Here is a 26,853-nt window from a genome sequence, read left to right on the forward strand (position 1 = left end):
TTTTTGTATCAAAGCTTTTTAGTTTTACATCGAATCTTAGACAGCTTTTTCAAAACCTAAATTTAAAAAAAAAGGAAGGATGGAACGCTCTGTGTATTATGATGCGCAACGGTGTCCTTCCTGCAACTATTTAATTTCCTAGAATTTAGAATAGCGGTTAGCCAAATTTTTTGTAGAAATGCCCATAACACATGAAAAAATAGTATCGTGCAGTGAGAGAGGTTTTCTCATGCTGGGCATACGTCTGATATCCATTTTAAAATTATATTGACAATGCAATTTTCTGAATGGTGAGCACGACTAGTTGCGTTATCTAATAAGAAAAAAATCATTCTCAAAAAAATGCACGTATTTAACATAGTGAAGAGTTTTCAAGGCAATAAAATCTGATACATAGACATTAAAATACATACATACTAATAAAAATGTATGCTAAAAAATGTCTATATCAATATTTGACAACAAAAAAAGATTCATCGTTATCGAGAACACTATACACACTATAAATCTGTATATTTTTTGTGTTTTTTACTGTGTGCCGTCAGATCTGATGAAGTAATGAACGTCTTATTGCACACAGTACAGTTGAACGGTCTCTCTCCAGTGTGAATTCTTGTGTGGACCTAAAATGTAGCAAATTAAATATTACTATTAATTTCTCCCACAAATACATTACTTTTAAGCTCGAGGACTGGCTGAAAGTTTTTCCGCAAGTATCACAGAAGTAGGGCTTCTCTCCTGTATGTGTTCGAAGGTGTTTTTTCAGGAATTGCTGTCTCGTGAAGCTTTTGTTGCATAACTTACACGTAAAAAGTTTCTCTCCTGAGGTAATTAAGGAGTATTAGCCCATACATATCTATCCAATCAACGCAATTACCAGTATGAACTCTTGTGTGCTCCTGTAAATAGGCATTAGTGGAAAATTGCTTATTACACACGTTACACGTGAATTTCAATCCGTTGTGTTTCGCCATGTGCGACTCCAACTCGGAGGCATAGTTGCATAGTTTATCACACACGGCGCATTTATAAGGCTGTTGTCCTGAAATAGTCATAGCTGTAATATCGTATACCAAGAGAAATAATGTAATATAGCACCTGTATGTTCTCTTTTATGAACAGTTAACTGGGAAGAGTGGTTAAATTCTGCAGGGCACTGTTTACAAACAAATTTCTCTCCAGTGTGTTTTTTCATGTGGACATTTAAATGGGATGCTTGCGTGAAGGTTTTATCGCACAATTTGCAAATATGAGGACGCTCTCCTGTTGTAGAAAGATATACATTTAAGCTGGACAGTGTCCCTAAATGATTTAGAGCATTATACATAAAAGTCCTTTATATCGACATTCCGTTTTAAGAAATTTCGTGTTTACGGCTCTATGTTCAAATGGAGGATTTTTAAAAATCGTCCTGTATAGAATAAAATTAACCATGAAGCAATGATACTGTAAACTTAATTACTTATACTATAAATTACAAGACATACAGTGAATCCATGTTGTATAAATTAAAATGCTGATAATAAAAGACATTTATGTGAGAATTTTATTTTATACCTGTATGAATTTTCAAATGGGAGCTCAGTATGTAAGGACTACTAAATTTTTTGTGGCAGTAGTTGCAAGTGTATGGTTTTTCCCCAGTATGGGTTCTCATATGAATTTTTAAGTCTGTTGCTGTTAAACATCTTAAAATAAATTTACCAAAAATTGGCTTCCAATCTAAGGAAAAATTTAATTATTTTCTGTACCTTCGGTCACATACACTACATTCATAAGGCTTTTCTCCTGTGTGGGATTTCATGTGCATGTTTAACTCTCCTCTAATTGTAAATCTTTTAGAACAAATGTTGCATTGAAATGGTTTTTCTCCAGTATGTCTCCTTATATGTTCCTTAAGGTGTGAGGAATGATGAAATCTTGGGATTTATTTTTTTTATTACAGTACTTATCTCATCTGCAATATTCTTACCTCTTCTCACAATATTTACATTCAAAGGGTTTTTCTCCAGTGTGAAGTCTCATATGGACTTTCAAGTTGGCCCTCTTTTTATAAGTATTTCCACAAATTGAACAAGTATTAGGATTATTTGAGGCGCTTGACTTTTTGGTATCTGGAGTTGGTGGTCGCACTTGGATGGCAGCATTTTTAGTTGCTTTGTGAGTTATTTTAATATTAGAAATTCCAGAAGAATATGGTTTTAAAGATGTAGTCTAAAAATTTATTAACCAACTAAAACCATCCAACAACAACAAAGGTGACTCATTTAAAAGCACAATAAGCTAATAAATATTTAGTTGTTAAAATTATTACCTGTTTTTGATCATTTTGTAAATTTTCATATCCAGCTAGCACCACAGATTCTGCATCTCCATTATCACTTGCATCACCTTCCTCTAAAACATTTGCTGAATTGACAAAAACAATGTTATCTTCTGCATTATCTTCTTCACTATTCTCTTTATTGTCAGCAAAATCTACATGTTCTATTTTCAAGTTTTCCACATTTTCCTCTATTTCAATCTCCTGTATGTTATATTCCTGACCATTGCTTAGAATCAGTTTTGTTTTATTACATTCATCTGGTACTATGATTTCACGAATATCCCTTACTTCAATTTCAATTGGTCCAGACTGGCTATACTCAGATAAAAAGTGTTCTAGAGGTTGTAGGTTTGTTTTTTTAGATTAAGTGTGTCATATCTTATACATAACTTACCAGAATTGGAAGCAGGTGCAACACTCCTTGATAGTGCTTCCCGATTGACTAATAACTCACTTTTCCCTACTTCCTCTTCACTGTCTAAAAAATGCTTTAGATGCAAATACTCGGGATTCTCACTATCACCTACAGTAGGCAAATCATTTATATCCTCTTCTCTATTTGTTTCAATGCATTCTAATAAGACATGCTTTGTGTTAATTTTCTGAGTGACCTTAATACATTTCAGCAAAGTCTCATTGGTTCTCAAGCAGGCAATGCGAAAATCAAATGCTATCCTTAGTTGATCAATGCATTGCTGGCAAATGAAATTTGGCATATCTTCTTGCTCCCAAACCTCAAAATTGCAATGTAGTTTAAATGTATTTAGTTATCGATATTATAAGTTACAAGTTGATAATGAATAAATATCATATGGGGTTGAAGCTTGTTAATTACATCAACACAAATACCTTACTTATGTATTAGCCATGTGTTGTTTAATATTTTTTGTTGAACTTATCGGTACTAGTAATTCTATTTGCATTGGTCACAAAACAATGCATGTATACACTCACTTACGCTTTATAACTTACAATGCTTGAAATGCAGGACGTTAGTTTGAAATTAAATTTAACAGAGTCTTCATCTTCGGCAATTAAAGGGACTAAATTGCAAGTGGATCTTAAACATGTTCTACAGCAGGATGATAAGTTTATTTCAGTTCCCATGGAAGTTCGTAGAGTATAAAATACTGTACAGCTTGTTATAATTTAATTTCTTTTTATTAATTGTCTGTAATTATTGTTTCTCAGTTATATTTAAATAATTGTAATTTTTGGAATTTTTTTTTATATATGAACTAACCCAACTTCTTTGTTTATAATTTTTTGTTTTGAAGTATGTGACGTAGTTATCTTTTTTTGGTAATGGAGTACACCAGACATCAGTTTATCTCACTTCAACTTTAAAAAAATGATGGCTAAAAAAAGTAACAAAAATGTACTCGGTATCTGTCTCTTTCTTTTCGGAGTCATACTCTTCAACCTAACTATTCGGTTTACCCTTTCTTGTGTTCCGTTGATTTTCCTAATCTAACCTCAACCTCAAATTATTATAAATTATTAAATTTATTTAATTACCAGTTAGTTAGTTTTATTAATTGTTTTTGTACCTCTACATTCTCTGTTTGTAATTTATAGTTCATTAAAATTGTTAAGACTAGTCAACAATTATACTCAAACATCTCAGAAATATCTCAAAATGAAAAAACTGAAGAAAAAGCTTTTCCTAACAGTGGGCACCACGAAATTTCCAAAACTTGTGAATACCATAACCCAGGCAGATACACTTCAAGTTCTATCTCATTTAGGCTACAACAATATTCAAATTCAAACAGGTCGAGATTTTCACAAACCGCACATTGATCCTCAAATTGAAGCCACAATAACCCAAACCAATTCTTCCACAGTAGTAAAGTTGACCGACTTTGACCTTGTTATTAAGTATGACCAATACTTTGAGGATTTTGAAGAGCAAATCAAAAAAGCTGATTTAGTAATAAGTCATGCCGGAGCTGGCTCATGTCTTGATATTCTCAAGTTGGGTAAGCCACTAATTGTGGTTGTAAATGAGGACTTAATGGATAATCATCAAATTGAACTTGCGACTCAGCTGCAAAATGATGGATATTTGTACTTCTGCACTTATAGCAAGTTGGGTGAAACATTGTGTAAAGATTTAACTCAATTGGTACCTTACCCAAAGGCAGACATAAAAATATTTACAAATTACTTGGATCAGTGTTGTGGATTTGAGTTGTGAAGTTAAGAGTTTACCAGGCTGCAAAATGATATATTGATGGTACAATATTCATAATTTGTGCTGATCAGCCTGATTGAGATAATTGTTTTTAAAAAGGCCTGTTAATGTAAGGCTTATTGATAGTTGGGAGGTTGTTTTTTTTTCACCTATGTAATATAGAATATACTGTACTTAATTAAGAATACAAATAGTCTTTTATCTGTTCTCAATGATATATAGATCTCACATAAGAATTAAAAACATATATAAATTCATTTAAAATTCAGTAAGTACAGTGGGGGTTAATGAATTAAGTCTTGATAGAGGTTTTGAATACATAATTAAGACAAATTAGAGTAGGTAATAGGAGCATTGCATATACATTCTTTTCTTAGAAGAAGATATTAAAGACATTATGACTTAAATAAAATGTGTTATTAATTAAGAATTTAACCTCAAATTCCTTTCCATCTCCAAATCATGGATTTAGATCAGTGTATTTGTTGAGTTAATTAATTTTTCCTTCATTACAGTGAGTTTACTAATCTGTAGATTAATGAATTTAAATTGCGTTTGATAAATACTTAATAAAAATTTTTTAAATGTTAAAATCTGTCTTCATACAAAGCCCTCAAGTAGTTCATCATATATGCAGAATGGCCACAAAATGTACAGTTTCTGTAATTCAGTTTACTGCTACAAATAATAAGGAGGATAACTTTAATTCTGTGAAGAGGCTTATTGAAAAGGCAGTAGAGCAGAGTGCTAAGGTATGAACCTCACAAAATGTATATTCAAAACTATGAAACAACTGTATTCCAGATGGTATTTCTACCAGAAGCATGTGATTTTATATCTAGAGATAAGTCCGAGTTTAAAGAGTTGTCAGAACCTATTTCTGGGCCCCTCATAAAGTCATATCGGGACCTTGCCAACACTTACGGAATATGGTTGTCTATTGGAGGATTTCATGAAAAATTTGATGAGGTAGAGAGAAGTCACTTGTGAGATTACTTCAAACTTAAGGCCAGGTAATTGTTTTAGAACACAATCTATAATTCACATATTATCCTCGATAGCAATGGGAATATTAGAGGAATTTATAGGAAAATTCACTTGTTTGATGTGTCAATCCCTGATAAAAACATTCACTTAAGAGAGTCTGACAACAATATCGGCGGGGCACAGATTGTACCACCATTCCAAAGCCCTGTAGGTCAGCTTGGTCTATCTATTGTATCCTTCTTTAACTTTAAGCGCTCTAAAATATAACACTCATCTGTATAATCCTTATATGCTTTAAATCGTCAGTGCTATGACCTCAGATTTCCAGAACAAAGCACCATTTTAAGGAAATTAGGGGCGAATGTCTTAACATTTCCTTCTGCCTTTACAAGTGGAACTGGGAAAATGCATTGGGAACCACTTCTTAAAGCCAGGGCTATTGAAAATCAGTGCTACGTTATTGCTGCGGCACAATATGGAAAACATAATGAAAAAAGAACGTCTTTTGGACAATCTTTGGTAAAACATCACTTTGGACAGTTTTTTTGTTAAGTAAAAAGTGGTAAAAGATTGTAGACCCTTGGGGGCAAGTGATAGCTGAATGTCCCAAATACTCAGAGGAAATTGGTAGTGATGAGAGTATAGGAGTAGCCACTTTAGATTTGGATTTAGTGGAGAAAGTACGGGAGGAAATGCCTGTTTTTTGTCATCGGAGAAACGACATTTACAGCTTAAATTTAATAGGAAGTTGTCAAGAAATTGATGATAATCGTATTTATTCCTTTGGAGACAAAGATATTCCAGGAAGAACTGTTTTTTATATATCCAAATATTGCTATGCCTTCACAAATATCCGATGTGTAGTACCTGGACGTAAGTACTTATGTTAGTGTGTTTATAACTGTAATAAGAGTAACTTTAGATGTGCTTATCTCAACGTTGCGGGTAGCAAAACGTTTGCAAGATTTAAGCGAAGAAGAAATTTCTGACTTATTCCAAACTACTATTAAAGTAGCGAAAGTAATGGAGAGCGTCCACAAGTCTCCATCATCTACTATCTGTGTTCAAGATGGAAAGTTTGCAGGACAAACTGTGCCTGTAATTTTTTTAATATTTACGACTGATTTGTGGGGTTAATCAGGGTACTTATTACATTTTTAGCATGTGCACGTTCATGTATTGCCACGTAAACAAGGTGATTTTGCCAATAACGACGATATTTATTTGCATTTGGCTCGGCATGATAACGAAAGGAGCGTGAGTGCTTTGAGAAGTCAAGAGGAGCAGATTGAAGAAGCCAGTATATTACGGAAACATTTTTATTAGAATTTGATTTACCTATACAGGATATCTCAAAATTAAATGTATTCAGTAAATAGTCTGTAATATAATATATAAAGTATGTAATAAAAATTAAGATACCATTAGAATTTAAATTGTCCAAAAGAAAAATCATCATAGAGGATAGAGGGCGTTAATTAAAGACTCAAAAGAAGAGTATGCAACAAACAACACTTTTGCAGTTGTCAGGATTTTCCGACTCCTGTAGAGGTTATGTTTATTTATTTATTGGCTTTTCTTCTGTGAGTTTTCCTTTGATCCTCCTTATCATTAACATTATATAAATTACTTAAATAAATAATATTCGATTATTTAAGAAACAGGTGCTATTTTCCAAATTGATTCTCTGCACATCAATTAGTTAAAATGAACAAAGACGAAATCAAAAGCAGGTTTGTAAAAACCCTAAAATATGGTGAATATAATCCTAATCTCAAATATTCACTTTTCAGAGGTTTGAAGCATGTTAAAGACAAAAAGAAGTATAAAGGAAACACAACGAAAAACCCTAAATATGTACCACCTAAAAATGTACCAAGATTAGATTCAAACTGGGATCGATATGAAAGACAGGAGGAAAATGAGCTTGAAAATATATTGAGTGCCAGTACAGATTTTGCCTTGTTAGCAAACGCCCCCTTTTCAGTCGGGAGCCATTTCCAATTTAAGAAAGATAGAGTGTCTGAAGACCCAATTTTTGAAAAAGCAACTAATGATTTATTTTCCTTAAACTTGGATTTGTTGAATAAGAGCATTTTGACAGTGCCATTCTATGAAAGGCTGGATATTCCAAAGGAATATTTTAAGGTACTTATATTATTCAATCTGGTTGGTCACCATTGTTCTGTTATTGCTTAATGAATGACCATCCCCCCAATTGCTATCCCATTTTGCTTTCTTTTTCCATAATTAAAAATGTTTGACAGCAGTAATATAACCTATTAATTTTATTCAAATTTTGCCCTAACCTGGAGTCAAGATCTTTGACAAATTTGATCGAAGCAATTGTATTGATCTCTGGTTGCATTGTTATTATCTAACGAAATTGTGGGCAATCTTCCAGAATAGTATTTAATTGCACAACATTAAATTCATTTAAAATTCAAACAACGATTTTTGGGAAGAAATGGTGACAAGTGTTTTTTAACATTTAAATGTGTATATTTTATAGAATAAAATTAGATATACAGTAAGTACAGGATGCTCTCCTGAAGTGGCTGTATGTCAATCTTTATTTTTAAAGGCTGCTGACCTTAAATCTATGGATGAAAGAGCAATCCAAAGTGAAAAAGCTTACAAATGTTTTTTGGATAGTTTAAGTCACCACCAGAATTTGAAGTTTATTTTGCCAAATGCTAGCAGACATCACCGATCTGATGACTTATTACTTGATGCGCCCAGTTGTGAGAAATTGGAAAATAGTTGTAAAGCAGAAACTCCTCATATGGATGTTAAAACTGCAGGTTCATTAATGGAGTTAATAGACAACTGTAATCTCGAGGATACGATTGGTACGGGTGCGCCTTTAATTAAAACTTTGAATTGAATTTTTATTTCTTTAGATTTAGATGTATCAGAAGCTGCTAGTCAACCAACGGATGGATTAGAACAATGGTTGGACGATATTTTAGACGATTAAAATGTGTTACCAAGTATCAATAAAATGAAAAACACACTTTTTAGTTTTTAATTTTTAATTAGTTTCGTGATAATCAAGCTAGTTTTTTCTGGTTAACGTACGTAACAATTGCAACTCATCAAAATAGAAACACCCAACAGATATAAATTTTATTTACGAGGACCGATATGAAGTCAAAAGGCCAGAAATTACAAAAGGGTTTTGGTATTTGTTATTCCCTATTGGTTAAAAGATCTCCTGAAATTACAGCACAACACGCGCAAAGATGCTGTGTCATGTAACCATGATGAAATGTGTTATCATTTGAATTGGAAACATTAAGAGTTCTAAGCTACTTCACTATGCAAGAAAGAAATGATCCTTTTTACAGTAAATTTGCATTAGGTGTGCATATATTTGTCAGTACATAATAGATACATCGTGCGTAAGTAACAGGTACTAGGTCGGTATATAGATAAAATAATACAGCTTTACGTAGTTTTTTTTCGATTGAAAGAAAAAGTGACTATTTGATGGCAGAAAATAGGCTGTAGAGGGTCACTTTTAACGCCTAGGCATGAAAAGTCACTAAAATATACGTATAGAAGAAAAATTATGTACTTTATTCGGCGAAAGCACAAGTGCTTTAGCTTCACTTAGCTTATTTTTTCGCAAAATATTTATATTTACGATGTAATTCATTTTAAATCTATATTTGTTAGGCAAATCCCTCGAAATCCGGTTAAATAGTTCATCTAGTCGAAGTAGTATATTGTCGGTGTGGACTTACATAGAGAACGAGAGTACTAAGGCTCTTAAGAAATCGATCGAATTTTTCGAAAAACTGCTATATATTAGACATGATATCTTATATTAACTCAACATTGATTATTAGTACACAGTGACTTGCTCTTCTCGAATACTAAGGTAAGATTTTTCTTTATCTGCTTCCTTTTAAAGGATGGAAGAAAATTGCAGGATAAGGTGATTTTGTTAGTAAACAGTTTCAAGTGAAACCGCAAATAACAAAGATTCAGGGTGTTAATTTTAGTATTTTTTTCCGTTTTTCGTTGGAGATTTTCCGATTTTTGAAATGTTTGCAATTTTTGGGGCGCACATACGTTTTTCGGAACAGTCCATATCGACCACGGGCTTCTAAACCCACGACTAAAATCTACAGGGTGGTTTTTTATATAAAAGTGTTTCAACGCATTTTGGAGATTAAACACCATTTTCAATTGTAATTTAGAAAACGTCAAGGATAATTGAAAATGTTCCACGACTGTAATTCAGGAAGCTGAAGGGTAATTCAGTTACATAGATGCATATATAGGGTGAGTTTTTTTAAAAGTATAAATGCCAATATTAAAAATTATGCCGACAATGGAAAAATCTAAAAGAAAGCTATTATAATATGACAGGGAAGATGATCGACAGTATGATGAACACGCTACCCTCTACCAAATGCAACCCAGCCACCCCAAGTGATTTTCTTTACCTAGTACATGTATGGTTGCGGCATATCGTCGGAAATCATTTTCGATAAGCTTTTCGATGGTACTAAAATTTTTGGAATGTCTCCCCAAATGTATTCGATAATGCTTAAAATGCAAAATCCATAAGTAAGTAACTGATAATTGTTATGTTAAAGGTAAAAAGTTAAGTATTTTTCTTTTATCGGTATTTATGAATGTTTTTCTATCCAGTGAGTCGTCGAATTCTATTTATTACCTGAGTTCTTCATGCTTCTTGCAATTTCCAATTGAAACATAGATTATTCAATGGCGGAACGGGTCGAAATCGTTTTTATTTATGATGTTCGTTTTTTATGAATCACAGAAATATTTCGTCAGCGATATCCTGGAATGAACATTAATCCTTCCTACATTAGGAAATTGAAGACACTGATTCTGAGGCCAATAAAAAAAGGAATTAACCTTGGATATTAGATGAGCTTGTTAAACACGAAGTTTTCAGATAATTTGCCCAAAATCCATCACTGTCTATCTTTCAAGCATCTACTTTAACTGGACTATTAACAGCATCGGTCAGAAAAGCTCTAAAATTACACAAATTTCATCCATACAAAATTTAATTTCACTAGGAACTGAATGAAGGTGATCCAGACTGACGAACTGAATATTGCGAGGTGATACAAGCTTGAAATATCAACCAGCCCCGACTATTGCTAAATGCTTGCTCCGGCAGTGAGTGCACATTTTCCTTGAATGGTATTCTCAATAGTCACAATTATGAAATCTCGGGTGATTGAAACGCTCATGTTATGAAAAAAGAAAGCAGTCAATATCCACAAAAACTGGATATTTAGGCCTTGATCTTTGGAGGCGCTATCATAGGACTTTTGTTTATTGACGGTATTTTAATGATGAAATCTACCGTGACCTTTTAGAAAATGCTACTAAATCATTGATAATTCATAAGCAAGAGAATCAGCACGACGAAAACGGCAAATTACAACTGGACGAAAGTTTACTAGGATTTTAACAGGATGGGGCACCGCCACATTTTGTTTTATCCGTTAGGTAGTGATTGAATAACAATTACCCCGCCAGATGCATTGGAAGGAGAGGAGTAATAGAATGGCCTCGTAGGTTTCCCGATTTTACGTCCTTGGATTTTTTTGCGGATAGTTGTTATAGTTGTCTGATATCTGTAGCGTTTAAAATTCAACCAAAAACGGTTGAAGAATTAAGATAGCGAATTATCACTAAGTGTCGTGCAATTCCTAGGGAAACTTTTGTCAATGTGCGTTAAGAATGTGAATATTATTTATACACTTGTATGGAAAGTGACGAATATTTCGAACACCTATTATAAAAATATTGAGCGGCAAATTTTACGCTTTGATTTAATTACAATAAAACTTGAATTAATTATCAGTTCTATTACTTATTCCTGATTGAAAACCATTTAATTCTATGCCTAGGTGTCTTATTCATGGATTTTGCATTTTTGGCATAATGGAATACATTTGGGGATAGAAAGTTTGGTACCCTTGAAAAACTTATCGAAAATACTTTTTGATAATATGTCGCAACCATGCTCATATTATACTGGAATTTATACTTTTAAAAAATTTACCTTGTAGATACATGAGCAACAGTTTCAAATAGGTTTCTCCTTCCTGTCTTAATTTTAAATTAACCGTGAGCCAAATTTCATGTTTTTTGGAAAAATAAATCTTTTTTGAGTCATTAAATCGTTTCTAGATATTTGTAAAATGTGAAAGGGCTGCAACGAAAAAACGGACAAATTCTGAAACTTCAATCTTTTGTGGGAATCTTAGGGTATTAAACTAAGACAGAGAGGACATAGGTAGATTAAATCATCACCTCTATCTGTATAGAGGAGGGTAGAGTAAAGATAGTAATTCAATTTGATAGCTAAACGGTTAGACGAAAGATGGCGTCATTAACACTGCAGAGTTTCTTTCATTGTTTACAGATAAAATTTGAAATTTCTGCACCATCACTTGTAAAAGATACGAGCTGATTTATGTTAATTAAATTGCGCTTATTAGATTTTGATAGTATTAATCGTTTTGGTTCTTGTACAATGTGTTACAAATGTAATAAGATAAGTTAATTCAAAGTTAAAATAGAGTGCTGAACATGATTATGATATTTGTTTTTCACTAAAAAATTTGTTTATTAGTCAAAATCATCGAAACTGAGTAAAATATGATTGTGTGGCAAAGATAGCAATTAATTTTTTTTTAGTTTTTGGTCATAGTGGTGCGTAATTATAGGCGAAAAACACCACCAAATTGATAAAGAAACTTTATCTAAAGCCATTGAAGTAGTAAAACACGGATATTCGATATTCAAAGCCGCAAACCAATTAAAACTTAATTACGAAATTTTGAGCATACACGTCAATCGTTCTAAATAACTCTAAATAAACATGTTTCAATGATTTAAAATTACTAAAAATATACTTTTCTTTACTTTATCTTTCATTTGCGACATTAAAAAATGTTTACTATCTTTACTCCAATAGTGGGGGTAAAGAGAGTAAAACAAGTTTTTTAGTTTTCCGGTTACAGCTCAGCAGCATTAGGAATTCCTGCAAAATGATATATGGCAAAATTGTAGTTAAACGATCAAGCTATCTAATAGTTATTTTCGCATTTTGATAACTCTTCAAATTTGCTCATAGAACGCGAAAATATTTTACTATCTTAGCCCCACTCTCCCCTACTTAAACATAATAATATGTCGTAAGCAGGTTGTTCACGTAAACAATGGCGGAAAACGTGATAAGAACTCGAACGTTAGGGGCTGCCGTTGAGGGTGTAAGGGATCAATACGCTGATGGAAAGGCGGCGAAAGTATGGGAGGTCTTCATTGGGGACAAAAATTCCAGAACTCAAAATTACAAGAACTTTTTAATAGGAATGCTCAAAAGGAAAGGCTGCAAGCGCATTTTAGATGTTGCCTGCGGTACTGGGTAAATTCAATGGTGTCTGGTTGCCCGCTCATGCAGCTCACATAAATGTGTTTGTAGAATAGATTCAATTATGTTGGTTGAAGAAGGATTCGAAGTGGTTTCAGTGGATGCTTCAGACAAAATGTTGAAGTACGCTCTCAAGTCCAGGTGGGCCAGAAGGAAGGATCCATCTTTCGACAAATGGGGTACGTAGCCAAATGTTTGAAGCTGCCTTAAGACTGCTGTATCAAAATGATTATGTAGTGATTGAAGAAGCGAACTGGTTGACTCTGTATGATGATATAGAAGGTTTGGTTGGGGAGGGATTTGATGCGGTTATCTGTCTTGGAAATTCCTTCGCCCACTTGTTGGATAATTTTGGAGACCAGAGGGAACAAAAGTGAGTGCACTAAAAATATTTGATATGGACATTTTTGGGAACAAATAGGAGATTCTCATCTAACTGTAAATCCGACAAGTTGCTTTTTCAACGTCCAAATATTTAATTTTTGCAACCTTATTCAACAGACAAGCATTGCGCAATTTCGAAAAATGCATTAAACCCGGAGGCTTTCTACTAATTGACCATAGAAATTATGATAATATCATCGATAGTGGGGAAACTGCAGCCAAAAGTATTTATTACAACGTACGTATTTCCATTAATAAACGTGACATATTTTCATTTAAAAAAATTTCAGCCTACACACACTACAGACATCCGGACTTCCGTGCTGTATGTCAGTGGGATCCCGGCTTTAGTTTCTTTGGACTATATCATCGATTTGTCTTCGGATAAGGAACAGTCTGATTTTATTGCTACTGAAGAGTCTGTTAGGTAATTTAGAACAAAATAATCTTTGTGGGATACAGAGATAAGAGACAGAAGACTGGTGGTTCATTTATTTATTTATTTACAGTGAATTCAGACTGTCGTATTACCCTCACAGGCTGAAAGTGTTTACTCGGATGTTGAAGGAAGCTTTTGGTGAGAATTCGATTTACAAGATTTTCGGAGATTTTAGGCCTTTAGAAGATATCGACACTCCTAATTTTTATATTCATTTAGTCGAGAAATATAGCACGTATTTTTAAGGTGTGATTAATATGCGTTTTGTGTGATTGGTATTTATAATTTTAATGAAATAATTTGTGATTACTTTTAATAGAAAAAGTTGGGGACAAAATTGCTATTTGCACTAGTACACATTTTTCCTTCTAACTTCCGACTCCATTAACTGATTTCGGTTTTCTGGGTACAGTTACATGGCAAATTGAATTCTGCTTGTAATGATATGTCACTTGATGAGGGGTCTCATTTGAAATATCAAAGCGAAGGTAGCTATGGGTGAGGGGGTGACTGATACAATTCTCTCTACCGTTAAATTAAACTTCCCCCTAGATATTTAAATAGATTTTTTTTTGTTATTTTAAATTTTTCTCCCAATCAAGAGATATTTCAGATGGTTCGTTTTGAAACGAACGCCCTGTATATCTGCATTACTTTTTTTTAATTGAATTTCTAAATAAGCAAATTGCTTTGTCCCACCCTATATCATTCTCATCTTGGCAAGTAGCTATTGATGTGATTATCAAGCAGTTGCAAAGGAGAAGAACGTAAGATGTTGAAAATACTCGAGAAATACAGAATTGGTAAATTGGGACGCACAAAACGTCTATCCAAGACAAACACTGCGAGCCATATTCAACAAGCATCTGTATTTGTGTACTTTTCTCACGTAAATTAATTTACTGCAATTTGAGGCTAAATACCGAAACGGCTTTTCTATAAAATTATTCTCCCTTTGCTAATGGAATTTAATTACATAACCATTATCCAATTAAGATGTTGCCTCCGAAGGAGGAGCAGTAAATGATCTATTTCGCGAGATGCAGAGGTGGTAAAGCAGTCATTATTAGCTTTTGAAATGGAACGATGTTCGCTTCGTTACCATGAAACTGTTAATTTTATTTTATGGCAATTTTTTCTTTAGTTCGAAGGTGGTCCAATTCTCAAATCGTTTTCAGGAAATTAGGGGAAAGCTGAGCATATTACAAACGTGTATCCCCAATTTTCACTACATACTGAATTATTTGCATCACATGTAACGCATCATTAGAAAGGACAAAAACTTACTTAAAAAAGTTTTTGAATAAAAAAGGAACTCTTAGTTAATATTAGTTTTTTTTAAATGAATTCCGAAGGTCAAAACTTTGACTACTTTTAGGTCATTTTAAGAATTTGGAGCGTTGTAGGTTCCAAAATTCTTGGGGGTCGTTGTATCAAATAATTTTAAACAAGAATTTGTTACAGAATAAAGTGAAAAAGATTATACGCTGATATAACTACAAACAAAACAGCTTTAAGGGTTTGAATGGGAGATTTTAGGTAATTTAAAGAAAAATCTTAAAAAATTAATTTTTCAGTAACTATAACATTTAGGACCTAGGTCCTTGGAACTAAAAGCGTTGCAAATGACCCCATCAATTCACAAAAAAATGTTGATGGTTCATGCGCCAAACATCCTGTTCAACAATTGTGTTGATTGATCTCTAATAAATATGACGATTAATAACTATCCTTTCATTCGATCTCGACATTTCTATTCATTCGACTCGATAAGAGATAATTTGGCCAGTTCTAAATTATTCCAAAAAATAGATTAAACAAAGGTGGTCCAATACAAACCAATTTTCCCCTATTAAGGTACTAATAGTGGTATTACCGATGAAAACTTAATTCGCACACCTTTGACCACCAATACCTGAACTGGCTGCATTTACCATCCCCGATCAATCTATGAGTGTATTTAATAGTAAATTGACCTTTTACGCCTATAACGCATTACCATTTAGCCATAAACCGACTTGTGGCCAAAACCAACCCGAATACCTGCCGCTCAACATATTAACTCCAGGCTAAGCTCTGCATGTAACCCTAGATTACATCAGCGCCTAGAGGTCAATCTACCTGAAAAATAGGCTTGACCCTCCCTCAATAAGCTCATATATGCGGGAGTCGAGGACAGTGGGAGATGGTCAGCTTTAAGTTAACCTGCTACCTCGACGCAAGTCGTACCGAAGCAGTCACCGTGTTGTGGTGTAGCGCGCAGCATCTCTTGATCTGCTCTCGGGATTCTGGCACACGATCGTGAAATACTTCGTCGATGGAGCATTTACGTGCGTGTTTTTCCAAATTTCAATATTGTTTTTAATGACAATGTTGCAATACAACGAGGAGCTTTCTGAGCGTTTGGGGCTGACTCTCCCTAGCGGTAGTTACCCCTTGGACACTAACAATAATACTTCCAACAAAAAGGGCGAAAAGTATGCATTGCGGCCTCGCTCCATAAGGCGCAAGAACGTTCTGCCGTCGGATTTCGAAGAAATCCCCCTAATCCACTCCAAGTCTAAAGGTGGAAGTGCAGTGGGGAAAACTTCAAAGTCCAAATCAGCCCCTTTGAGTAAGTACCGGAGGAAAACTGCCAATGCCAGAGAAAGGTGCAGGATGAAGGAAATCAACACGGCTTTCGAGGCTCTAAGGAAGGTGGTTCCGCAAATCACCCCCAACCAACAGCAGAACGAAAAACTCACCAAAATTACCACCTTGAGACTGGCAATGAAGTACATCTCAGCGCTATCTGCAGCCCTTAGCGGCAGCCCTGCGGAGCTCCCCCAGCAGGATTTATTTTCGGAGTGTTCAGAGCTAGAATCATTCCTGTTGGAATCTGATGGGGAATCTGTTCCGGTAAATAGTGACGTCTCCGAGCATTCCCTCACACCAGCAGATTTTTCTGTGGATTTTGACGACTCTCTAACTTCGGTGGATTTTTCTTCTGATTTTTCCGATCATCAGTTACCTTTTGATACTTATTTGACTGATTTCAGCTAGCATTGATCGGTTTTGTAGTTCTTAAAGTTGGTGTTTAATGTGATATTATTGTAAAGGGTATTTTCGAAAGCGTTTTTAATTTATTTTCTAAGAAGAAAAACTCAGTGAATATACGTTTTTGTAAGGTACTTACTCGTCTATCATGTATATAAAATATGTGACATAAAAATATTGCTGCAGAGCTTTACCTTTGACTTACTAGTTTATTATTATCGCATTTTAGCAGTTATTCAGAGAATCTGCTCTATTTACTGTTATCTTAAACGAGGTGCCTCACTCTGTGTGCATTTATAGCTTTAAATCAATCCGTCCTGCTTCTTGTTTCGTTTTTCTTTTCTAAAAGTTTATTTCGATTTTAGTTCTATGATAATTTACATTCTACTTCTCGGGTGCCATAAGTTATTCCATATAGAATCTTCAAAATATCTGAGGTTTTTATATAGTTTTAGTGTCGTGTATATTTGTAACTAAAACACGTGAAATCAAGTGCCTTATTCCTATAGATTTTATTTATACCTTTAAGCTTTAATATGTTATTTATCTGACGACGCGCTATTGTAAAAAATATGTTTTGGAGAAATATATTATTTTATTAAGTTGTGGTTTATTTTATATAGTTTAGTGGAGGTATTCATGGTGAGCCAGAAGCGCGGGAATTAGGCATTAAATACTAAAGGTTTGCTTTAAAACTTACTGGCCGTGCCACCATTTCAATGACTGAATACTCTTGTTATTAGCAATTAATCTTGGAATTATTAATTAATTAAATCGAAATAAACGGTTGATTTACACTAGTTTCCATCATTTCCCAGAGAATGCGAGGCAAAAGTTGTATAGAAATCAGCGGTACCTACATCTAGTGTACAAATACATTGAAATATGAATAGTCAGAAATTCCTGCTTTTGCTAGAATTTTGTTAGGACCTTGGATTTAGAGAGATATACAAGGTGTCTCTGAACATAGTGCCATAAATTCAACTACGTATTCTGGGTCCCAAATTATTATAAAAAGTTCTATAAACATACATATATCGAAAGGCGCTTCTATAAACAGGGTGTGAAAAGTTGGTTTTTTATTAGAGATATTTATTTGAGATAAATTAATGACATTTTTTACTTTACTCTAACTTTTTGTGCGGGTAATACAGGAAGGTAGTGCTTAAAATGTATCTAAACTTTCTTGTGCTTACCGTTATTGACGATTCTGTAGGAAAAATAGTAAATTCGAAGACTTTTACATAAGAAAGGTATTCTTGTTGAAAGTCGAAATCTTCAACAGTTTTCGAGGAAATTAAGATTTAACAAATCGATGAATTTTATTAAATAGACATTAGATATAAAACCCAGTTGGCTTTGAAATGAAACATAAAACATTTTTGACATTTCCGTACATGACAGCAGTTATTAATAAAGTTTGGTGGTGTTTCGTTCTCACCGGAACAGTGTGGATTTATACTAATTATTAAAGAAAATTAATACCTTTTTTAACAGTGAATAATCAGATGTGTTGCTGATATTAGGTGAGCACTATGGAAATATTTTATATTATATTTTATACTATTCACAATAAAATTCTCAAACTATGTCGCAACCTTCAACGACGACAACGTTGCCATATTGTGGAAAAAAAGCAATAACGAGTGCGGGAATTGGGATTAGGAATTAAGAGTGAAATTTTTTGACACATTATAGGTATACATAAAAGTTAAACATTTTTAGTTATCTGAATCGTCAAAATCACTATAATCACTACTACGCCTTTCATCAAAATTAATAAAAAACAGGTTGCACGTTCAACCTATCAAATATATGTTCTCTATCGAAGCATCTTCTTATCTCGTGTTCTCTATGGTGTACCAAATTTTTTCAAATTTATGGAATAACAGTGCTAAAAGCTGCTTTCCACATATTTAAAGAGTGAGTCTCTGTTCTACCGCCTCAACCAATATATTATTTTTATAAGACTTTGAAACCACATTAACCGTGGAAATGCTTAAATTTAGGGCAGCAGCTACACGCTTAGATTGAAAAATTTTAAGTTTATTTTATGTTTATGATTTAAACTTACTTGTTTAACTGCAGCCAGCGGTAATAGTGGTATATTATTTTTTAGTTCGCTTTCAAAATACTCTACCAAAGAAGCTACTAACTCCTTGTTGCGGTTGTTCAAATGCTGTGGCACTTTTACACGAATAAAAACAAAAAATATTTGCACACTGCCCTTTTTGTTCTTAAAAGAACAGGTTTTACAATAATACTAAGAAAAAGATCTAGAGTTGTAAGTCAAAATTGCCGAAAAAATAAAATCACTCTAAACGGCGACATAAATCATAAAATCTTAACGGCAACGTTGTAAATTAAGATGTAGTGTCGCCAACCGGACGATAATAAAATTCGAATTTAATCAATGTTTACAAGTTTAATTGAAATAATTACTTATTATATTTGTGTTAGTTCTAAAGTAAGATGAAAAACTTCATAGCATTTTCATTAACAGGCCAAATTTTAATATTTTTATCCTAAATTTTATTCTGCCACGTTTGCAATTTTGTGCATGGCCTTCTGGGTAATTGATGACGTAATCGAGAATTTTATTGTGGATAGTAGGGGAGACTAGGGTTAAGACAATATAGTAATGTATTTTCGATTTTGGTAGGCAAATTTGAAGAGTTATTAAAAGACGAAAATAACTGTTAGATAGCTTGATCATTTATCTTAAATTTTGCCATAGACCATTTTGCTGTGGCTCGTAATGCTAATGAGCTATGATTGGAAAAATACAAAGTTTGTTTTAATATGTTGTTTTATATGTTTTACCCTCACTACTGGGTAAAGATAATAAACAGTTTTTAATGCTGGAAATGAAAAAAAGGTAAGAAAAACATATTTTTTGCGATTTTGAATCACTGAAACATATTTATTTAGTTATTTAGAACGTATGTGCCTAAAGCTTCATAATTAAGTACGAGTTGTTTTGCGGCTTTAAATATCGAATCATCCCGTTTTACTACCTCAATGGCTTCAGATAAAGTTTTTTTTATCGATTGGTGACGTTTTTTGTCTATAATTACGCACCATTATGGCGAAAAACAAAAAAAAATTAACTGCTATCTTTGTCCTACAATCACATTTCCCTCATTCTCGATGATTTTGACCAATAAACAGATGTTTTAGTGAAAAACAAATATAATCGTGTTTAGCACCCGCTTTGAATTAACTTGTCTTATTAAATTGGTAACACGGATTGGTGCACGAAGCAGAGCGATTAACACTATCAAAATCTTATAAGCACATTTTAATTATCATAAGTCAACTCGGAACTTTTACAAATGACGACACAAAAATTAAAAATTTTATCTGTCAGTGTCGGCAATGAAGAAAACTACAGTGTTAATGGCGCCATCTTTCGTCTCGCCATTTAGCCGTTAGATTGAATTATTATCTTTACCACTATTATCATTAACATCGAAAGATGACTTTAGCAGTTTAAAGGCGTTGTCGCGAAACTGGGTTAAACAAACCCAAAAAAGTATTATCGGACGAAGACGTACGATGAGAACAGTTTGGAAGAAGGAAGAGGTTTTACATATCTTGCAAAAAAATCCCGCAGTTAGTATTAGAAGAGTAGCACTTTAAACAAATATTTCACGGACAGTAGCAAGGAGTAACAACTTCACCTATTCTATCTCTGCCAGGTACAAGAATTCTTTCAGACGATTTTAGTCTTCGATAAGAATTTTCCGAAAGGTTGTTAGCGCAAATGATAATAACTCAACTTTTATGTCAAGGAACATATTCATAGATGAGGCTACTCATCTGTAAATCAACATGCATAATTCTCAAATTTGGGCAGAAGAATATCCCAAACCAGCAAGAGTTACGTATTACCAGCATTTTTTAAAATTAATATTTGGGCTGCAACTTTAAACAGTAGAATTTTTGGCTACTATTTATTTCCGGAAAATTTAAATGCAATTAAGTACCGCGAACTTCTGACTAACTACTTTTTAAAATTCTTATTATACTTCATTAATAAATACTGTCATGTACGGAAATGTCAAAAATATTTTTTTGTTTCATTTTAAGGGCAACTGGGATTTAAATCTGATGTTTATTTAATAAGATCCACTGATTTGTCAACAAATTTTTATGTAAAAATCTTCAAAATTATTTTTCCTACAAAATCGTCAATAAAGTTAAGCACAAGAAAGTTTAGGTACATTTTAAGCACTACCTCCGTGTATTACTCGCTCCTCAAAAAATGTGTCAAATTCTTTAGAGAGATTCATATAAAGCACAAAAAATTTATAATAAAGTAAGAAATGTCATTAATTTATCTCAAAACGTTTCGAAACTATTAATAAAAATTATCCTCAGAAGCCAAGTATTCACACCCTGTATATCGAAAACGAAGTGCCTTTTGATGTACGTATATATGTTTATACGAAGTTTTCGTAATATTTTGGGATCTCGAACTTGTGGTTGAATTTATGGCACTATGTTCAGAGACAACTTGTTTAAAAAAGAATCGCAAAGTTCATTTCGAAAATTTCAACCTTCAAATCGTGAAGTGAAGAACTCGAATTTCCAGTTGCGGTATCGAGGTTATCGTAGTTAACCAGGAAGGCATTTAGAGATTTCAACGCAAATTATTGACAATTTATTCTGATTTAATAGATTTTCCGAGACACTTGACACAGTCACAATGTGGAAGTTTTCATTGTAATCACCAGTTTGAATCGCTGAGATATCAATGATTGTGCACGTGAAAAGGCAAAGAATGGTAAAGAGGCCACAATTTTGTATCATAAATTGAATGGCATTTTCCAAAAATTATTCATACTCGCAATGGAAATAAAGTCTCACTCACAACTACTTCCTCAATTAGAACCTTAAGTCACATCGAAGAGCATCGTTCTCTGTAAGTCCAATTACCATCGCAAAGCTAATGACCTAACAGCTTACAAACAACAACAAGCTAAGCTAAGACAAAGCTGCTTCCAGTGAACTGGGTAAATAGGAAAAATTCAAACCCGAAGCTAACTTGAGTTGTCAATAATATATTTCGCAAACCAACGAGCTTGACCGCGTGGGAAAACACATTCATTTTACGTCCGATCACAATGGTTGACGTGTTAAAAGTAAATACCTTTTAATAACATTTAAAAAATTTGGAACAAGGTGTTAATGAAGAGCTTATATTGGTTGAGAATACGTCAAATCAATAAAACAAACACGGCGGTCAGAAGTTCACACTATTTCCCATCGGAATCGTAGGCATCTATACTTTATAGAGAATGGGCCAAGCATATCATGAATAATAAAATGGCATACAGGGTGATTATTTCATTTCTGCTTAATAATTCCTATACCTAGTTCTGTTCTTATTTTTATGTTCAAAATAAGGTCCTGATAAAACCTTTGTTACGAAACTATTTGAATCCGTAAAAAGCAGACATTAAGTAAATTGTAGAAAAAGTGAACCAAAATTGATGCTTTTACTGTGAAAGACAATTAAATTTCCTTAGAAGCAATGCATCATGCAGCCATACCTAAGCCGTCGTATTCCGCAAATAAATACAGTTTTGTGTAGGGATTATTTCGGCATTTTTGTAGTCTCATGTAGCTTCTGGAATGCCATGGTGGTTGAAAACAATTCAATTGTTGAGGCAATTGTAAATATTCGTTTGAATTTCATTTCAAAGTTTTTTGATTCGCACCTGAAAAGTCAATATGCCAGTGTAGGGGTGGAATTGCACGCTATTCTCAGTTAAAACTGACTGAGAATAAAACTAGTCTTGTTTTAAGAGCTGGGACAGACATTGAATAATAACATTATAGTAATAATAGTAATAACAACAAAATTTTGGATTAAGACTTGGAAAATGTATTGATGTAGACGCCCGACACTTGAAAAACTTACTTCAGTTAATTTTTTGGAATTTCCAACATGTGGGCGACGCTCTTAGGTCAACTTAGTATGTAACTGATTCGGTTAAATAAAACAAATGTTAACTAAAATTATCTGTAAACATAATTTTAATAAAAAATGTATTCTTTTCACATTTTACCAAGAAACTAATATTAACAAAAATTCTGAATGCACGAAGTTACTTAATTGAAAATATCTCGAGAACCGTTAGATACGAGTTTTTGCGCAGAATACCTTTTGATGTAAAAGAGTTCAGAATATCAGAATTCGTAAAAATATTGAAGCTATCAGTGTTGATAAAGAAGAAATAGATATTTTAAATAAACTTATCGTACCCAAAATTTTTCCAGGAGCAATTTCTAGTCTATAAATTAAAAACTCTAAAGTTTATTTACAGTTTCCAAAATTACAAGAATTACTTTGACACCTTATAGAATGTAAACAAGCAACTTTTGTATGAAACAAGTTTAGCTAACTCACTTAATTTTTTTACCTTCTACCACTGTTTTGGGAATACTCTTTATAAAAAAGTAGTAGCTACTACCGTATATACAATAAGAATTCATTTTTTTGGTTCTTTATTTGCTTTTGATCATTTCTGTTTAATGATTCCTGTACCTATCTTTAGCGGATTGCGACACATTAATTAAAGTTTTTTTTGTTCAGAGTAAAGCTCTGAGCATATCTCTGTTACAATAAGACTGTTTTAGAAATATTCGTGAATTTATATCATGTAGAAAAATTTGATCAAATTTAATTTTAAAAATAATACGGTTACTTGCTCTTTCATGTTAGACAAATGATATATTGGTGTGACCGAATACTATGAAATCCGATTAGTTTTTAAAAAATGGTGAAAAAAGAATCTAAGAATCATGGGACTCCGAAAAAAAATTCGGAAACCCTGAAGCCCTTAGATAGCTGAATTTACAAATTGATTAATTTATGAGAAAACTGAACAGAATTCAACCAAAAATCAAGAGAGATACAATTTAGGTAATAGACTGAAAAGCTTAAGAAAAGTATTAAAATTCACCAGTGGCGTACGAGTATTTTTTTAAAGGGATTATATGGACCAAGATCTCAAAAAATATACTGTTTTGCACAGTAGTTGGAGGCAGTCTACTCTCCTATTAAGCACCACCTATTATCTAATACGCATATAGGATTTGAAAGCTCTATCTTCAATAGATTAAGTACTATAAAATAAAAATCTTATCGTTTATTAACTTTTATCACTCCGTCACTCCGCTATCGATCGTGATCAGAGAGGTGTTTATATTTTGTTCTTTATTTTGTACTAGAGGGTACATACCTCAAATGGTGCTGTGCAATTCTGAAACACCCTGTATGACAGAAAATATCAACGTCTCCGACCTGAAAGCGTTTCGAATATGCTTGAAAGCCCCCCATAGGAAATTTTAAAAATTAAACAGGAAGAATATGTTAATGTAGCCATAAAGCAGGTATATTACGGCATAATCTTTAACTTTCCCGGACTAAAAGTTTGCAATTTCAAGTAGGTTAGTATAGCTTTTAAGTTCGTGTTCTGATCGCTTAATTATTTTGTCGGTACCATCGAACCAACGGCGGGATCGACATTACATTATCTTTACCGATCCTACCGGCTCAATATGTCGTAAATTGGAGCTAAGATTCCAATTTGCTCTTTGCGGCGAGTTACCTCTTCAATATAGAGAGCATCATTTATAAGAACTTTATTTGCTAAATGTTTATAAATCAACGTACAGGTAATTGAGTTTGGTCACAATTAATTTCCCAAGCGTCTCAATTCCGACTTTCGGATACTACTACACTTTGGTCAGAAAAATGATGTTTTGTATAAGACACAACTGCTCAAAATGCACAGTTACGTAGGCCATTCTTCTTGCTATAATAGAACCACAAAGTGTATTTATGTCATACCGGAAAATACACACAACCGACCCACGATAGCACATGTTGGGCAAGATAAAGCCTCAGAATATTTACGTATAAGTAAAAATGCTCAAACAATCGCTGATCGAGATAGGTCGCTACTGCTTAGAAAACCAGATGCATAATATATGCAATTTAAGTCTTTAATGATACGGAATGCAAACTTTTAAAATGCGATCAGGGCATTATTCAAATGTTCACCGCATTTATTTGAAAACGGCAATGACAATGACTTTGTCGTTGTTCATTAAAAGAATTAAACAGTGGAACTAACACAGGGAGGTCGATAGTATGCAATAGCAGGAAGTTCTGCACGTGCTTCTTGGGCGACATTTCGCCTTTTCGTCGATCGTGATCGGTATTGTGAACTTACAAATCACGTTTCATGATTATTTCATTTTAATAAGTTGTCGATAAAAGTGGTCTAGAGATCGAGATCATGATTTTATAGGTAGCTGTTCAAATCATATACCAGGTATATCGGTATGAAATAAGCGTCAGGATATAAATGTCTCGATATAGGGCTTTTGTTGTAAACAAACCTTTTTTTTTGTTTGCTTGGTTGGTATACAAACTGACAAATATATTTAGTACAAATCAAGTCTTTGAACAAATAACACTATATTATTTCATTGTGCCAAAAATGTCGAATTTTGTACCACAAAATGATGATTTGCGGAAAGCATTAATTGTTTGCTTTCAATTGAAGAAAAGTGCTGCAGAGTCGCATCGAATGCTTGTCGAGGCATATGGTGATTATGCTTTATCAGAAGCAACATGCAAAAGATGGTTTCAACGATTCAGAAATAACAATTTTGATATGCAAAATGTAGAACGTGGCAGACCACCAAAAAAGTTTGAAGACGCCGAACTGCAATCAATATTGGATGAAGATGACACTTTAAGTCAAAAGCAAATGGCAGAAATATTAAATGTTGCATAACAAATAATTTCTGATCGTTTAAAAGCTATGGGAAAGATCCAAAAATGTGGAAAATGGGTGCCGCATGAATTGAATGAAAGACAGATGGAGAACCGAAAAAACACCAGTGAAATTTTGCTTCAAAGGCACGAAAAAAAATCAGTTTTGCATCGAATTGTTACTGGAGATGAAAAATGGATTTATTTTCGAAATCCTAAACGGAAAAAATCATGGGTTGATCTGGGACAACCATCAACATCGACTGCGAAACCTGATCGATTCGGCAAGAAGGCAATGCTGTGTGTTTGGTGGGATCAGAAAGGTGTAGTGCACCACGAGCTTTTAAAACCTGGTGAAATCGTTAATATTGTTCGCTACCGACAACAATTGATTAATTTAAACAATGCGTTGATCGAAAAATGATCGGAATGGGCCTGAAGACACGGGAAGGTAATTTTGCTCCATTACAACGCACCTCCACACAAAGCAACTCCGGTTCAGGATACTATCAAAACACTTGGCTGGAAGTTGCTACCCCATCCGCTGTATTCATCAGACTTGGCTCCTTCGGACTACCATTTGTTTTCATCGATGGGACACGCATTGGCTGAGCAGCACTTCGATTCCTACGAAGAAGTAGAAAATTGGATGTCTAATTGGCTTGATGCCAAAGAGGCACATTTCTATTGGCGTGGTATCCATAAATTGCTAGAAAGGTGGTCAAAATGTGTAGAAAACAATGGTCAATATTTTGAATAAATTTTATTTTTCTTTCCTTATTAAAATTGGTGTTTTATTTTCACAAAATAGCGATAATTTCATACCGGTAGACCTGGTATATAGGACAAGTCAACTTTTAGTAGCAGGACTTTAACAATCAACCTTATTTTAAGGCGAAAACATATCATATCTTTGAAATAGCTTAGTTTTTGACATAAAAGGCGTTAAAATTTTATTTGAAAAATTCTAAATTGAATAGGGAATTCAATAATAATTTTTATTTAAATAAAAATCAGTGCCATAACATTTTTTTTAAGTTGAGAGATGTATCCCTACGCTCACCACTACAATACTTGAATAAAAATATTTTTACATCAAAAAATTTGTGACCCTGAACTGTTAAAAAGTGCAAAATTTTATTTTTAAAATATTAACCGTTTAAGAAATATTAGCAAGTTTATAGCTTTTTAATAAATTTTTAATATCTTGTATCTCAAAAACTAACCCCTTTGAAAGATATGTTTATATGAC

General features: G+C 33.4%; 6 protein-coding genes across 7 annotated transcripts; 5 read left to right on the forward strand and 1 right to left on the reverse strand.

Moving 5' to 3' along the window:
* Positions 1 to 337: 337 nt before the first annotated feature.
* On the reverse strand, positions 338 to 3,540 carry LOC136408028 (zinc finger protein 883-like). The gene is made up of 10 exons (XM_066388749.1): positions 3,299 to 3,540; positions 2,721 to 3,060; positions 2,315 to 2,661; positions 1,973 to 2,214; positions 1,752 to 1,919; positions 1,558 to 1,688; positions 1,099 to 1,263; positions 878 to 1,042; positions 677 to 822; positions 338 to 623 (listed from the first exon to the last, which is right to left on the reverse strand). The coding sequence occupies exons 1-10, from the start codon at positions 3,431 to 3,433 to the stop codon at positions 501 to 503; spliced, it is 1,962 nt and encodes a 653-aa protein (XP_066244846.1). The 5' UTR covers positions 3,434 to 3,540; the 3' UTR covers positions 338 to 500.
* A 278-nt stretch (positions 3,541 to 3,818) lies between these two features.
* Alg13 (Alg13 UDP-N-acetylglucosaminyltransferase subunit) lies at positions 3,819 to 4,846 on the forward strand. Its single transcript, XM_066389016.1, has one exon. It carries the CDS (start codon positions 3,966 to 3,968, stop codon positions 4,524 to 4,526), a length of 561 nt encoding a protein of 186 aa, XP_066245113.1. The 5' UTR covers positions 3,819 to 3,965; the 3' UTR covers positions 4,527 to 4,846.
* A 239-nt stretch (positions 4,847 to 5,085) lies between these two features.
* NitFhit (NFT-1 protein) lies at positions 5,086 to 6,920 on the forward strand. Its single transcript, XM_066389356.1, has 7 exons — positions 5,086 to 5,275; positions 5,328 to 5,492; positions 5,550 to 5,741; positions 5,817 to 6,029; positions 6,080 to 6,383; positions 6,433 to 6,608; positions 6,672 to 6,920. Exons 1-7 carry the CDS (start codon positions 5,108 to 5,110, stop codon positions 6,834 to 6,836), a joined length of 1,383 nt encoding a protein of 460 aa, XP_066245453.1. The 5' UTR covers positions 5,086 to 5,107; the 3' UTR covers positions 6,837 to 6,920.
* A 178-nt stretch (positions 6,921 to 7,098) lies between these two features.
* On the forward strand, positions 7,099 to 8,522 carry Aven (Apoptosis and caspase activation inhibitor). The gene is made up of 4 exons (XM_066389395.1): positions 7,099 to 7,243; positions 7,304 to 7,658; positions 8,095 to 8,362; positions 8,414 to 8,522. Exons 1-4 carry the CDS (start codon positions 7,218 to 7,220, stop codon positions 8,488 to 8,490), a joined length of 726 nt encoding a protein of 241 aa, XP_066245492.1. The 5' UTR covers positions 7,099 to 7,217; the 3' UTR covers positions 8,491 to 8,522.
* An 836-nt stretch (positions 8,523 to 9,358) lies between these two features.
* Positions 9,359 to 14,092, forward strand: Gnmt (Glycine N-methyltransferase). 2 transcript variants are annotated; one of them, XM_066389392.1, is made up of 7 exons: positions 9,359 to 9,396; positions 12,718 to 12,939; positions 12,997 to 13,124; positions 13,183 to 13,318; positions 13,447 to 13,567; positions 13,620 to 13,756; positions 13,839 to 14,092. In XM_066389392.1, the coding sequence occupies exons 2-7, from the start codon at positions 12,734 to 12,736 to the stop codon at positions 14,011 to 14,013; spliced, it is 903 nt and encodes a 300-aa protein (XP_066245489.1). In that variant the 5' UTR covers positions 9,359 to 9,396; positions 12,718 to 12,733; the 3' UTR covers positions 14,014 to 14,092. The 2 variants fall into 2 exon arrangements, with proteins under 2 accessions (XP_066245489.1, XP_066245490.1); XM_066389393.1 differs by lacking the exon at positions 9,359 to 9,396 and adding an exon at positions 9,745 to 9,803.
* A 1,849-nt stretch (positions 14,093 to 15,941) lies between these two features.
* LOC136408341 (helix-loop-helix protein delilah-like) lies at positions 15,942 to 17,406 on the forward strand. The gene has a single exon (XM_066389267.1). It carries the CDS (start codon positions 16,133 to 16,135, stop codon positions 16,808 to 16,810), a length of 678 nt encoding a protein of 225 aa, XP_066245364.1. The 5' UTR covers positions 15,942 to 16,132; the 3' UTR covers positions 16,811 to 17,406.
* Positions 17,407 to 26,853: the final 9,447 nt, after the last annotated feature.

This window comes from Euwallacea similis, chromosome 4 (assembly GCF_039881205.1).
Source record: "Euwallacea similis isolate ESF13 chromosome 4, ESF131.1, whole genome shotgun sequence".
In the NCBI taxonomy this organism is placed as follows: Eukaryota; Metazoa; Arthropoda; class Insecta; order Coleoptera; family Curculionidae; genus Euwallacea; species Euwallacea similis.

What these genes read in the sequence shown, in the direction of transcription:
- LOC136408028 (XM_066388749.1), bottom strand. Translation starts at nt 3,433, where the DNA reads ATGGGAACTGAAATAAACTTATCATCCTGCTGTAGAACATGTTTAAGA. An exon ending in TACAAAATGATCAAAAACAG is followed by an intron (nt 2,215 to 2,314) that starts GTAATAATTTTA and finishes ATAAATTTTTAG; the next exon opens with ACTACATCTTTAAAACCATA. An exon ending in CCATTTGAAAATTCATACAG is followed by an intron (nt 1,264 to 1,557) that starts GTATAAAATAAA and finishes TTTCTACAACAG; the next exon opens with GAGAGCGTCCTCATATTTGC.
- Alg13 (XM_066389016.1), top strand. Translation starts at nt 3,966, where the DNA reads ATGAAAAAACTGAAGAAAAAGCTTTTCCTAACAGTGGGCACCACGAAA.
- NitFhit (XM_066389356.1), top strand. Translation starts at nt 5,108, where the DNA reads ATGTTAAAATCTGTCTTCATACAAAGCCCTCAAGTAGTTCATCATATA. An exon ending in CGTCTTTTGGACAATCTTTG is followed by an intron (nt 6,030 to 6,079) that starts GTAAAACATCAC and finishes AAGTGGTAAAAG; the next exon opens with ATTGTAGACCCTTGGGGGCA. An exon ending in TTGCAGGACAAACTGTGCCT is followed by an intron (nt 6,609 to 6,671) that starts GTAATTTTTTTA and finishes TTACATTTTTAG; the next exon opens with CATGTGCACGTTCATGTATT.
- Aven (XM_066389395.1), top strand. Translation starts at nt 7,218, where the DNA reads ATGAACAAAGACGAAATCAAAAGCAG. An exon ending in AAAGACGAAATCAAAAGCAG is followed by an intron (nt 7,244 to 7,303) that starts GTTTGTAAAAAC and finishes TTCACTTTTCAG; the next exon opens with AGGTTTGAAGCATGTTAAAG. An exon ending in TTCCAAAGGAATATTTTAAG is followed by an intron (nt 7,659 to 8,094) that starts GTACTTATATTA and finishes TTATTTTTAAAG; the next exon opens with GCTGCTGACCTTAAATCTAT.
- Gnmt (XM_066389392.1), top strand. Translation starts at nt 12,734, where the DNA reads ATGGCGGAAAACGTGATAAGAACTCGAACGTTAGGGGCTGCCGTTGAG. An exon ending in CCAAAAGTATTTATTACAAC is followed by an intron (nt 13,568 to 13,619) that starts GTACGTATTTCC and finishes AAAAAATTTCAG; the next exon opens with CCTACACACACTACAGACAT. An exon ending in GCTACTGAAGAGTCTGTTAG is followed by an intron (nt 13,757 to 13,838) that starts GTAATTTAGAAC and finishes ATTTATTTACAG; the next exon opens with TGAATTCAGACTGTCGTATT.
- LOC136408341 (XM_066389267.1), top strand. Translation starts at nt 16,133, where the DNA reads ATGACAATGTTGCAATACAACGAGGAGCTTTCTGAGCGTTTGGGGCTG.